Genomic DNA, 14,633 nt, shown 5'->3' with positions numbered 1-14,633 from the left:
AGATGATATCTGAAATTAGCTTTATTCCTCCTGAGTGCCTAACCTTAGCAACATATGGAAATGTGACGTTTACCCGTGACCGGTCACGCGGAGAGTCATTTGTTGATGAGATGTCTCCATTTTCACAAAGGTCAAGGAAATAAGTCTGTTTGAAGTACTCCATCAGTGAATTCATTCAGATGTGACAGTGAAGAGCAATGTCATTTTCAATGTATCTCACGTCATCCACGCGTCCCCTCTTCCCACCCCCCCCCCCCCCCCCCAAAGATAGGCACCATAGCCAATGTCACACCACTGTGTGTGTGTAGACTCACTGCTTCAACCTTCATAGCTACCATCATCTGTTATCACAGAATGGCTGACAAACTCCATTACAGAAAAACCCCACTCTGATTGGCGACCCCAGTTCAGCTCCGCGGGTCGTCTCACACCCCTCAACCCCCATCTCCTCTGTCCTCCTCAGCCTCTCCTCGTTCTCCATCAACTCAATTAAAGGTACCTGTCTGGACTTCTCTCCCTGTCTGTGGAGGTGACAGCTCGGAAAGGGGCACACTTATTAACTCCCAGTGTGGGGAGGTCAGGACTCGCGGGGAAGGTGAACTCGGTCATGTTAGGTGGGGGACCGCGTCTCCTAAAGAAACCGAGACAAGGACAACGACGAAACAGTCGACTCGGTGAAGGGACCGCACGCCGCTTTGGCCTGTATGGATTTTTCCTCAGGGAACTCTCAGCGTTCCCACTCTCAGCGTTCCCAGTGTAATGGCGTTGCATTGGATTTGTATCGGCTTACCTGTTGCAACTGTTTTCTCTTCCCAGTTTGGAATTTTTTGTGGAGTAGCTTCAATTTCTTATCATTTCCATTTTTGCTGTTAGGAGATAGTGGGTCACTGGGAGTCCATTAAGGTATTTACCCATAATTATCCACTGTTGTTCCCATTAATCAGAATAAGCTTGACTCTTCAACTGAGCTTGTTTTCTCACTGAGTGACTGCACACTCTGAAGGAAAGAGTTCTATCTGGAGCAATATTGCTTAAGTAGCTCATTAATGAAGCATTAAACTTGGCTAAACGGATGCTTAATTGAACCTCTAGGCAGCTTATTAATTTGGTAGTTTTTTTTTTTTTTAATGGAATGATATTCGTTCTCTTTATTTGTTTTGCCTTTGGTGTCAATTTGTGACGTTTTAGTTTGCTTAAAAAGAAAAGAAGAGAAAGAAAGAAAAGAAAACTGTGTCAGGGTAAGTTTTGTCTGACGAACTGATCCTGTCTCGAAACTTCGGGGAGATATTTTTAAATGTTCTTTAGAATCCGTTGGGGTTTTGCTCTATGCATCACCTATCAATTATGTATGCACACACCAGCGCTTTTATACAGAACAAAGACAATTGTGACATCACCGCACAATTTTACCAAGGTGAAAGAAATTGATGGGATCGCCCTGCGTCATTTAAATTTTTCAAAAAGAGAAGTGTGTAATTATCCCGACACACCTGCTAACCAGTTCCCTCTCGGGAACTTTTTTCAGTAACATTCTCCAGGCTTGTAACATGTTTGTTATTTCTCACCGGTCCTTGCACGTTAGCTAAATTCACCTCTGCATGCAGATGTTGCATCGTGGCACTGTACTCCTGTTGTGTTTTTATGTATCAATTCATTTTTGCTAATCAACGTATTTATTTTCTAGGTTAATCATCATTCTGTTTGTTTGTTTGTTTGTTTGTTTTCTCATGTTTGTGTTATGCTTTGGCTCATTGCTTTTTTTTCTTTCTGTTTTTTTTTTCCTTCTTTTTGCACTTTTGCACTGTTTTTCTTGCATGCACGGGCTGTCTCCCTCTCTCCCTCTCTGCATGGCTGTTTGTGCACTGCATGGCGGAGAGCAGCTCCCTATTCCCAGGTATCGAAAGGTAAGCCTCTCTACTATTTATCTGTTGCTTCTCCTCCTCCTCCTCCTCCTCCTCCTCTTCTTCGTCCACCTCCTCCTGTTGCCATGGCAAACCCTCAATGATTTCTCTCTTTTTTTTGAAGGCCTTTTTTCTTTTCTCCTGATCCCCCCCCCCCCCGCCCCAACCACCCCACCCCACCCCACCGACATGTTCAACAGCCACACGTAGGATCATCTCGCACAGAGCTCAATGTCAAAATGAGTTCTGCTCCACTACCTATATCTCTCCTCTTTAAAAAAAAAAAAAAGCCAGACACGACAGAAGCCTTTGTTCGCACCAAGGTCTCCTGGAGTCCCTCGCTGAATGCCTATCGATTCATCTCGAGCTCCGCAAAGGTTTCTCCCCGATCTGGGAACAGCGAACCGACGATATGCAGAGTGGCCAAAATTGTTTAAATAAGATCTACCAATAAATAAATAAATAAATAAATGAAAATACAGCAAACTCTCGCTCGATTTTTTGTGCCCTTTAAGGTCCCCCTTTAAAATCGATAGCCTCTTAATCCTCTTGTGATGTCGTTCTCTTTGCATCGCAATCTCTGATTGGCCATCTCTCCTTGAACTTCCTCTCCAACCTTATGTAGGGGATCCCGGTTGAATGAGCATCAGAATGTATATGGACAGCTCACTGAAGACCCATGTGTGAAGCTTTTTCTGATGAGGTGTGTGTGCGTGTGTGTGTCTGTGTGTACGCTGTCCGCACAGAACGAAAACTTCTGTTCACATCATTGATCAGCGTACTGTTTACAATCCATCGGGACCCGAACAGGCCCAGATGCCTCTGTTCCTTTGCTTTTTAGATCGATGAGCGGATGAATTGGCTTGACTCGGGACAGGATTGAGTTCCCTAACTTTATAACGCCACATCAAACGATCAATTAGGTTTACACGTTTCTCGAGACGCAGCTGCGCCTTCGTTCAGCCGAGCCTGAATTTGCGCGCTTGCTTTTGATTAGCGGACAGAAGTTCATTGTCAAATATGAAAGGGTTTTTTTTTTTTTTTTTTTCCAATCCTTTTAGCTGACACCTCCATTTCAGGTTGATATCAGATTTCTTGATTTCCCTCACTGTAGTCATCACCATCACAAAATGCAGTCTGAATACGAATCACTGTGGATTTGACAAATTTATCATATAACAATGAAAAATGTATCTTAAAAAACACACACACACACACACACACACACATTTATTCTGAACAAATGACCCCCTCCCCCCTTGAGTTCATTAGAAAGAACTCATCTTTTTGTCTTTTTTTTTTTGTATCTAGCTGTTCTCCTTGCTCACACAGATTATTGAAAGAGTGCACCCAGCTCTTTGATAAGTAATTGCTCACAGTGTTTTTCCTCTGTGAACTAATAACACTACATGCAGTGGGGGGATTGAGACCGCGTCAGCCCGAGATGTCCTGCTCACTCATGCTGTGGGCGGCCTGGGCGCCGTGTTTCGAACAGACAGTGTGGGAACATCTCTCTCCGACGCGTACGTTCACTGGCGAAAGAATGAAAAACCCTCCCGACATGGCACCCACGTTTATTCACTTATCATTCCGTCTCTCGTGGTGACGGTATCGGGGCGTCTGAACACGAGCGGCCTCATCAGTCTTCAAACTATTTCTCTTTCCGTATCTCCTCTCCCATCTCTGCATCTCTCTCAGCTTCTCTAGAAAGTTTTCCCTGTCTATTTCGTCACTACTGCTTCCTGAGATTGAATTTACACACCCTTCCTTTGGACCACTCACTAGGTCAGTCAGTGATTTCTTTCTTTCACTCATCATATTAACCTGGACAGTGATCAGCCAATGATCTATAGTTAACAGCCTCTGGATTAGACAATGATCAGCCATGGACTGTGATCAGCCAATGAGCTACAGTTAACAGTCTCTGGATTAGACAATGATCAGCCATGGACTGTGATCAGCCAGTGATCTGCAGCTAACAGTCTCTAGGCTGTTTTGAATGAACTGGAGAGTTTTGGAAGTTCAAACTTTCGATTTACTCTCTCAAACCACGTCTCACCGCTCTGACTTCTCGACCACTACCCCCTGTATCTCAAATGAAATCACTGACTGACTCCCACTGGTGTTTTGTTAGACCATCCGGTGGTTTAGTAATAGAAATCCATTTATGTTGTCCATGTCGCACTCTCACCACCTATTGGTCTCTGCCAATCCTCTCTTCATCGGATTCCAACTAAGCCCTACATTGGATTCATTTCTCTTCATTCACTATGGATATTGAAAATGCTTTGTAGGGCTGCTTGTTTCCCTTCCCCCTTGTTATTCTTACCACCTCAGTGCAAAAGCACGTATACAAGATGAAGGAGCGAAAAAAAAAAAAAGTCATTTTGGAGATGTAAAAAAAAAAAAAAAAAAACCTCAGTTGAAAGCGGCACATTTGTTGGGGTGGTTGCCAGTGCAGACGTTGCTCCAGAGAGGGAACAGGCAAAAGGCGGGAAAAAAAAACAAAAACGGACGGCTGTGATTAAATTGGTATGAATGAGTCGGAGAAGGACGCTGGCACAGGGGGAAGACACTGATGCATGGAGCCCAGCTGCCTTTCACACTGGTCATTTCTCCATTTCCCTCTATAATTATGATCAACTGCCTATTCACGTACAACGCTGCAATCACCGTCTCCATAAGACAGCCCAGTGCTTTCCACTCAATCCCAGAACACAGCCCTCCCCTAAAATTAAAGCTGACCTCTTCGCAGGAAGGTCGCGCGGAACGCCAGTGAGATAAGTTACGGTCTCGTCCAATCAACCGTCAGGAGAGCTCAACTTTCAAAGAGATTGTGTTTCTGAATGTGAAAGGAAAAACATTTTGCTTGTTTGTGTGTGTGTGTGTGCGTGTGTGTGTGTGTGTGTGTGTGTGCGTGCGTGTGAGATACACGATGAGGAATGATATTCAGAGACTGAAGATGACAATGAAAATGACATGGTATAAATGCCTGTCAAGGATAGCTCTGAATAGGATGAATTCATTTTTGATATGAATAACGTACATTACAAGATACATGTGGTTTGAACTTCCACAGGCCTTTTGAATGATATTTCACCTCAGACAATATCAGAATGTTCCGGCAATGGGAGAGCTGCTCAGAGAAGAGGACAGCTACAGAGATTGAGAAAGAGAAAGCGAGAGAGAGAAAAAAAGAGAGAGACAGAGAGAGACAAAGAGAAAAAGAGAGAGGTAAAAGAGAGAGGAAAAGAAAGAAAGAGAGAGAGAGAAGAAGAGGGAGAAAGTGAGAGAGAGAAAGAACGAGAGATAGAGAGAGATTAATATGGCCGCGGTTTCTGCGTTTTTAATACATCCACCTGTATGGCACATGAGCACAGAGCCTTTATCTTAGAACCTCCGAGCGTTCGGCTGTTATATGATCTATCGATTTGTGGGTCCAGACGGGCAGCAGCGAGAGACCGCCAGGGACCCACAAGTCACAGCCCACGACCCAAACGTGGAAAGGGATAAAGCTCTGTTTGCACTGGCCTAGATAAATCACAACCCTCCTCTTATTGTTGCTTCATGAGTCTCTGTGTGTTCAGCTACCTGCAGTGAGGTTTTGTGCTCATATGCTGGAACCAGGTTGGAAGTTGGCAATGAAGCGGGATATGTTAGATAGGGTGTGTAACACCCCCCCCCCCCCCCCCCCCCCCCCCCACACACACACACACACACGCGCGCACACACACCCGTGTAAATTTCGCAAACAGTGAAGCACACAGCTCTCTGTGTGTTATTCTATGGCCACTTGCCAAATAAATGCATAGTTCTGCCTAAAAGAGTGTTTAAATGATTTTTTATTACAAATTGTTGAATATTTCGAGCTTCCACCACAAAATATAAATCTAGTTTCAAGTAACTTAGCAACCAAATTGATAATTAACCACCTACTGACCGTAAGTACCACTGAGTGACATGAGGAAGTGGCTTGTAATTAGCATTTCTCATGCTGAAATTGTGATTTTTCATTGACCAATCAGAACTGAGCGTTCAGTGACGGTGTGGGGGATAAAAAAAATATACATGACATGAAAGACACAGGCTTTCTCTTGTAGTTTGCAGTCTTTTTCATGACCGGTTTTGTCAATCCACTTCTATACTGGAGAGGACCACAGAGCCTATTGAAAGGATATATCCATCTGCTCTTTGTACACAGGCACACACACACACAGAGCGGGGGAGAGAGAGAGAGAGAGAGAGAGAGAGGTAAATGTGCCTCCACATGTCTTTATACTTATCCACCCAGTGTACTTCACACAGAGAGGTACACTCTCTCTTTTTTTCTCTCTTTCTCTCCCTACTCTCTCTCTTACACACACACACACACAGACACACAGACACACAGCTGCTCAAACCTGTGGATCTTTTTGAAAGCTGCTTTGTAACCTAGATGTGTGTAGTGTGTGGGTGTGTGGGAGTGTGTGCGCACTTTTAGAAAGGTAGTCAGAGCAAAGCCGCCTGTTTTCATCCTGTTACGGAGCACTAGGCAGAGAAAATCACAGTGAAATGTATGGAAAACAAGCGGGCACTCTTTCCAACAGTCAGAAAAGAAAGAGAGAGAGAAAGAGAGAGAGAAAGAGGGAGAGAAAGAGAGAGAGAGTGTCTTCACTTCTCTTCATCCCGTTCATTTGTTTTTATCTATCTTAAGAGTCATTGTGACCAGCCTCAGTCATTCCCATTAATACCACTCTGGTTATGTGTTTCTTCTCCTCTGTTCACTTACCCACACCGAATGGAAGAAGACACTGGTACAGGGCTTGAGAAAACCTCAGAGGCCGGCATGCAACCGCGAGGTTTAGAGGAGTAGAAAATTGTTAATTACGATTGTCATTCTGTCGTTCTAGCCGTACTTCGGGTTAGGAGACATGTCTCTTCTCCTGGCATCGTGGCATGTGTTCATCCTACACAAGAGTGAACACGGAGAACCAGAGAGAATGCATGCTTTCGTATCATTACAGAAACATATCACAAAAGGAGGGAGATTATACTGTGTGTAAGGAGATTTGCGTCTTCACTCGACTGAGATGGAGCTAAAAAAAAGGCTAATTTATCTGGTTTAATCTGTATGCAGGTTTGATAAACACCACCATTCTTTCACAGGTTTTACTCAATTGCTGAAACGAGGCTTGCACAAACAAGCCATTTCTGTCAGGCATGTTTGCATCCACATCTTGTTTTAATAATTAATTCAGTGACCGTTAGATTGATTTTTTCGAGAGGTATGACCAACGTTTCTGTCAGATTGATTCGAGAGGGTTATTTACCAAAAATCTAACCTGCATCTCACCAGATTCACATTAAATGAGATGAACTGAACTGTTGACATGCTTTAGATTTTGTACAATGAAACACAAGCATCTAAAAACCTACAGGCAGAAATTCTAGAGTTCTGCTCCTGAATCGTCTTTAAAAATATGTTGGTTTTTTTTTTTTTACTGGTAAAAGTGCAACACAGTGGGAATGTCTCTGACAGTGTGCTTTCACCCTGATTTAAAGTCCTACCTGGAGGAGACAGAAGAATGAGGCTGTGAGAAAGAGATCTGATTTGCACTGAAAATCCCTTGTCTACTCCTGAGCCCTCTGAAGCGTATCTCTCATCCAAATCAAAAATGTGTCTCCCGTGTCAAGACGACTAAGACGCAGTAGAGGTGTCGTCCATCGAATGTAATGCTTTACTGTATCCAAAAAAAAGGAGAGGTATTGATGTTAAATTCAGTGTTGACAGTTTTGATACTAACCTAAGTGGTACAGACTGTTATCCGTGTGTGTGTGTGTGTGTGTGTATGTGTGTATGTGTGTGTATATATATATATATATATCAATACACACCAATGGACAGAGCTCAGGAGAGAGTCACCCATGGACAGAGCTCAGGATAGAGTTACCAGTGAGCATTGAACAGTTGAACAGAGTGTAGGACAGAGTTACCAGTGAACGGAGCACAGGGCAGAATTACCAGTGTATTTAGCTCTGTTGAAAAGCCCTGAGGAAACCTGCGTTCATATTCAGTTCATCCTGTCATACGGTGTTACGTCTGAGAAAAGAGGTTGTCAGGTTGACAGTTACCTCATGCTTTACCGGAATCCATTTTTCACTGTGGCTGTGACATTAATCAAAGGGGTGTTCACACTGAGTGATGTATTTAAACAGTCAAAACATAAGCATGGTCACGATAACAGGGTAGACATTCTGGTGCCAGCCACAGGGTTGACTTCCACCTCTGTTACGCAATCAACTACTGAGTGAAAAATACTACTTTTTATTCATAGTGTTTCTTTTTCTACTTGTATTTTTGACCTTATCAATTTAATGCCTGACCTCCAGACGTGGTGTGTTCCATTTCGCAGTGCAGCACAAATGTTTCCATTGTGAAAGTTTACAACAGTCAGTGTCGCATTGTTTAACATGGCATGAGGCCTCTGCACATATGCTTTGTTCATACGTTTCTCACAGAAGACAAATGAGTAGGGTTTGTTTCTTTTTCTTCTTCTTCTTCCTCTTCTTCTTCTTCTTCTTCTTCTTCTTCTTCGTCTTCTTCTTCTTCTTCGTCTTTTTGCAGTGAGATGAATTTCCCTACGACCAAAAAACAGGAAGAAAGCACGTGCCGTCTCTCTAAGAACTGCCTCACCTCTGCTGGGTTTAATTAGTTAGCTGGGCAAGTTCTGAGAAAGGGCGGCTTTCAGAAATAAAAGCACAGAATTTGATTCAAGTTGGATTTCACAAAAAAACTTTAGACTACTGTCAGCGGCAATGACTAACAGGTTTTTTTTGGGGTTTTTTTGATGAACGCGTTATTATCCAAATAGAGTCACGATCTATCTCAAGGACATTATCAAGAAAACACAGGCTCTTGCTGACACAGAAGAAACACAGAAACACAGAAGTCACTCTGTAATTTTTAGAAAATAAGAAAAATGAATCTCCTTTCTCTTTTTTTGCAGGGCCTCAAACCAATGGATCACAATGGGCTCTCAGACCCCTATGTCAAACTGCACCTATTGCCTGGGGCCAGCAAGGTGAGCAATTACACTCTCCCCTTTGTTTTCCTGCAAACTCATCCCGTTTATTCCGTATGTATTCCATATGGGTAATATAAGACTACGTTTTCCAAAACATTCCTTCAGACCACTCTGCCCGGAGTGTTTTAATTCTAGAATGCCAGATCCAGCCCCTCATTTGGTGTTCCAAGTGCTTAATAGGTTTAGTCAAGTTCGTCAGTGCTGGACTCTGGATCAAATATGCTTGAGGTCGTGGAGGTTTGTGGGAATGCGTCTCATGCTCCAGTATATTAATGTCTAAGACTTTGTTTACACAGTTCAAAGCAAATACTTGCCTCCAGATATTGTAGACGCACCACGGCTAAGTTTGCTTTAAATAACGATCGGTCTACAATCACAAAAGCTGAATTAGCCACTTAATGTTCAACGGCATTTGTCCTGTGATATTGAACAGATTAGTGTATTCACATTAATAAACCAAATGCATTTCCAAAAAGCGTCCTTATACAATGCTAAAAATGTAGACAGTACCAACACTATGCTGCCTCACATTCATTTGTTCAAAACTTCATGAAAGTAAATTTGATAGGTCCATAAATCAGCCATACGACGAGTCTTTTTTTGTGCGTGTGTTCTCTTAAAAATCTTTCCTTTGGCCGTTGGTTTTTTTTTGTTGTTGTTTTTTCTGCCAGCATTTTATTCCTCAGTCACTGTATCCTTGAACCGTGAAGTCCCATCTCTCACACTTGTAAAAAAAATCCAGTTTCACTTAATGTTCTGTGCCATTGTCGAGACCCTTATTTCATTAAGGATCTCAAAGCAGTCTTTCACGCTGACTCTTTTTGTCGTTTCAAGGGTTTCGAATCCTTTAATCAAACCCACAAAGAGCTACGTTAAGATCAAGATGGTACTTTTACTCGTCACAGACCATACTACAGCCTACAAATTATTGTCGTGTCCCCCCGATTATAATTCATCCATGTTCTTCAGCTCTCTGATGAGTTTCTTCTCTTGGTCTTGCCAACAATCCACTTAACAGCAGTACAACATGAGACTGCTAATTCAGCTTGTTCCACGCTATAGGAATCACATGAGCACGAGTGTGAATGGACTGTCCTTCAAATTGTTATTAGGTAATTGATTGGTTGCTGGGTGTTGGCTTTTTGGAGGAGTTTCAAAGGGAGAACGTAGAAATGGCAGTTGTGACAGGCTCCAGATGGCCCTTATTGTTGGTTTAATTACCACATGGATATGTGTGTGTGTGTGTGTCCGTGTGTGTGTGTGTAGTTCACCGAGAGTTTACTGCATCCCCTAAAGATCAGGCAACTGCTTTATGAAAAAGAGTCCGCTCTGAAAAACACAGTGATGCAATTCTCGCTCACCCCTGTTACAGAAACATAATTGGCCACATTCCCCTCAAGTGGGCGTGGCATGAAAGCCTTCACTTCCTCTGCGCATTAGATGGCAGCTGTAGTCAATCAGGTATCTGTGTGGTTATCAGCCAAATAAAGTGAAGGACTCAAGCTACTAGATAACTCAATGCTGCTCTTTATGTAAAACGATTAAGTATATTGAAAACATCTGTTAGCGTTCATCCTACTAAGGCTGTCATACAAGAAAGCAAATAAACCCCCAGGTGATCAGCCAATCCAAAGTAAGAAGAAAATGCAGGGAAGATAGAGTGAGACTTCTGTTATATGTTATGGCTGTTAACTTACAGTATTGTTTACATCTGCTGTGTCACTTCAGTTGCTAAGTGTAAAGGTAATACTAGATGTCCCAGCCCATTCCTGGCTGCTTGTGTTTGAATTTGTTATGTTTCAAAACAGTGGATAACACCTCATTATCGATTTTTGCGCATGCCATGTCCCATCTCGCTGGGCTGCGTGCATATAACGTGTCTTCGCGTCCGAGTTCTCAAATTACCGCAATATATGGCCGTTTGCCAAACCCGTGTTCATCGAGTGCTCCTCGAGTGTGTTACTTTGTCCTTGGCGAACGCTGTTACTGTGCGGAACACAAAGGAGGAGTTCTAGAATGCATCCCAGAGTCAAAAACGATATCTGTCAACTTAATGAACTTCTCTGCACTGCAGCCTTGTAGCCTTGTAATTCACCAAGATCCTTTCATCATATCCTGCTGATGTGCCCCCCCCCCCTCCTCCATCCCCCCAAATTTACATATCGTTGCAAGACCTCGTTTGGCGTCACGAAAGGAGCTGAATTCCCTTGGCTTTGTTTAAAACTGTCATAATTTTGACTGGACTTGTAATTATAGAATGCGTTTTTTTTCCCCCTGAGATATGTGGTGTTGCTTTTTTGCTTTTAGAAGCTGGAGCTTTGACCCTGCATGAGCTCCTCAAGCAGTGCATTTAGCGTAAGTGTCATGCGCAAGGGCAGTTATATAGCTGTTGCATTAACAATTTTTTACAATTTGACGATAGTTGTGTTTTTAATGAGAGTCTTGTATATTCAAATAATTACGGTTAAGCGTTACAGCCATTCAAAGTATCTGTTTCAGGATTAACTCACCACTCTTCTCAGTAATATCCTCTCATCTTAGCTGACACAGAGAGTGAAACCAGCGGTAGATGCTGATAAGTTTCACACAGTACTCTGTGCACGCGGTGCTTCTGAGAACACTGAGATAAACCACTTCCAAAAACTATGACCAGCTCAAAGACACGGTTACTGTTTACAGTTACACGGAGGTTATAACCATTAGACTTGAATTCATACTAATATAAACATTGCACTCACCATCCACTTTATTAGAAACACATACCTTAGACCTACAGACAGTGACCAGTTTATGAGGTGTGTCTACATTATAAGTAAACTATGTACGTGTACAATAACAAGCATGTAACCCATCCCTTTCCATGCACAATTTGTCAGCCACCCTCTAACCCATTCATCAATGGTCACTTTCTGACCGCAGTTTCTGATCCGCGGGTTGGCCGGGTATTATTTGGGTGGCAGACCACTCTTAACACAGAAATGACACAGACAGGACAGTGGCATGGTAGCTGGTGGAGGGTGTCACTCTGGTACAAGTGTATTAGGAACTGCAGCGTTGCTACTGTTTTATACATCAGTATCACTGCTGGGTTTTAGAGTGGTCTGCCACCTAAAAATATCCAGCCAATAGTGGTCCTGTGATCAGAAACGGACCGTTAATGCAGGGCTAGAGGATGGATAACACACACTGAGCATAGCAACAGATGGGCCTAACTGTACACCAGGAGCGTCCATACAAGGTGGGTGTTTCAAATAAATTTGCAGGTGAGTGTTTATTGAACGTTACCTAAAGCATAATTACAGTCTTATGTGAGTCAAGCTTCAAAGATAATTACTGTCTGTGCTTTTTTTTTTTTTTTCAGAGCGATGTGGGGGGGGGGGGGGGGGGAATTACGGGTTTTTTTTTTTTTATTTTAATTTTTTTTATATATTTATTGTGGGCTGAGTCAGGAATATGATCATCCACATGAGGGTGCTAACTCTATAACCTTTGGCACTTGATCAGCGTCGCTTTTCCGTGTCTAATGATGCTAGTCAACAGCTTCATAAATCACTGTCCCGGAGTGATGAGGTTATGAAATTCAAAACGTGGGCACACTCAAATATGCAATCACTGACCGAACCAGACGTTTGCCCGGAATAAATCCAATGACATTATAACTGAAATAAAAATTTAACTACAGAGAACAGACGGCCGCTGAAATTCTATGCGCCTGAAAATAAAGGTAGAGATGGAATGAAGCAAGATTTGTGCCCTGAATACGCTCACCTCTCTCTCTCTCTCTCTCTCTCTCTCTCTCTCTCTCTCTCTCAGGCCAACAAGCTTCGAACCAAGACGTTGCGAAACACCCTTAACCCTGTCTGGAGCGAAACCCTGACCTACTATGGCATCACTGATGAAGATATGGTTCGCAAAACACTCAGGTACTGCATCTGTACCATAAAATTTGAGATTGTCTGCCTGCTGTCCACGTTCAGTAAACTATAGTTTTCTCACCGCTGACTTGAACATAGTTAATTATGACATATTTTAATTGTTCCATTGATGCATTTTTATCGTTATACATTTTTTCTGTCTATTTTAACAGAACCATAATCTCAATGCACATTCATAATCGTCGTAACTTTTAAAGTATATCAAAACACTCTTTATATACAGTAATACCTACCAGCATTCTGTTCCGTTTTAATCTATTGGCTGAAACGAGTTCCTGTGAAAGAGATCTAAAGTTGTACTTCCGATTATCTTATCAAGGTAACTATTTACAGATGCTGACTGATAGCGTAAATGTATAGCGCAGGTCAGCAACCTCTTTAACGGACAAAAATAACTCACGGTTTAGGTCTGCTGTCTGTTCAGGCATCCCGTTAAATCTGCTTTTACGGGATTTAGGGGACACTGCGTGTGTAAAGCGACCGTTAGCTAGTGACACAGGTCACGCGAGGCTAAACGCATTTCCGCTATGCAACCGTTACTGTCAGTTGTTAGCGTGTTTCTTTTCTTTTAAATCCCGGCGTTGTGCATTATTAGTGCCATTTGACCCCCCCCGAGCTGGTCTCCGTGCCTTGATTCTTGCTTTTTTTTTTCTTTTTTCTTGTAAGTGCCCTTTTGAGTGTTTTTTAACTTCGTTGTATTCGAAGGCTCTCTAGCGCTTGCCTGTGCACTAGACCTAATTACAAATCCCAGGTCCCCCGCACAGAGCAACCTAACGGTCGATTCCTGTTCTTATGGTATAATAATGAGCCTTATTAATTCTGAATTGTGGAATTTGGGCTTGAGCCTTGTGTTGTTGGACAGAGACCAAGCACTGTTTTAGAATGGTGGTCAGAATGGTGCCAGTGTTCACCTTAGAGTCTGTCATTTGGAGCCAACGTTGGATTGTTGACCAATTCATTAAGTAGATATTGGTTTTCTTTGGGAGAGTAGCAGTTTTTGTCAAATCAATAAGATGTACTATTTTACGCTGCATTCCCTGTGTGTGTGGTTTTTTTCCCTCCCTGTCTAACACATACATATTTAGGAGAATCTAGCTTTCGCAGGGATAGGAGTATTGATCTTGAATTGCTTTCCTCTGCCAAGATTCACCTTAATACAGAATCTATGGCGTAATACCAGTCTCTATCATCGAAAAGGCTAAGCCTGATTTACTGATTTAATAATCCTGTTCCAGGAGTAGACATCCATGTTCAAGTCAAATGAATTTCCCAGGCATCATAACATACCTACAACATCCCCTCCCCTCAAAATACACTGGTCGCTGGAACCAGTCGGTTAAACACAGTTGGTGGGTGGTATCTGATGTTTTCACATGACTAATCAAGACAGAAATGTCAGGTTTTTATTGAAGGCCTCCACGCCTAATTACGCTTTTTAAGTTTTGATATTTACCTTGCTGATGACGATGACCTCATGGATAACAGAGAAAGCCCTGACGGACGGATCAGGTGTCCAGTGTAGGTTTATGAAGGAGTCACTTCTTTAAGTCTGGATACTACAGGCTCGCTCAAGTCTATTATTGACTTGAATGAAAATCATTTGGTTTGTAAAAGAGGCTTAATACAGCAGAGAGAGAGAGAGCGAGAGAGAGAGAGAGAGAGCTGCTCTTTTCACGATGAGACTCGTTGGCTCCAGGCCCGGTACTGTTTCCTTAGAGATGGTGAGAGAGAGA

The 14,633-nt window shown here is 42.6% G+C and overlaps 1 protein-coding gene across 1 annotated transcript in view; it reads left to right on the top strand.

Annotated features, from left to right (window-relative positions):
- The window catches only part of LOC115828661 (double C2-like domain-containing protein beta), a 65,357-nt gene that overhangs the window by 35,497 nt on the left and 15,227 nt on the right, over nucleotides 1-14,633 (top strand). The window contains exons 3-4 of the mRNA XM_030792721.1: nucleotides 8,888-8,962; nucleotides 12,779-12,888. Coding sequence (XP_030648581.1) covers nucleotides 8,888-8,962; nucleotides 12,779-12,888 — 185 coding nt within the window. The remainder of the gene's footprint in view (nucleotides 1-8,887; nucleotides 8,963-12,778; nucleotides 12,889-14,633) is intronic.

Source organism: Chanos chanos, chromosome 15, assembly GCF_902362185.1.
Source record: "Chanos chanos chromosome 15, fChaCha1.1, whole genome shotgun sequence".
In the NCBI taxonomy this organism is placed as follows: Eukaryota; Metazoa; Chordata; class Actinopteri; order Gonorynchiformes; family Chanidae; genus Chanos; species Chanos chanos.
Note: the sequence above shows the minus strand (reverse complement) of the source record. Positions and strands in the feature narration are given on the sequence as shown.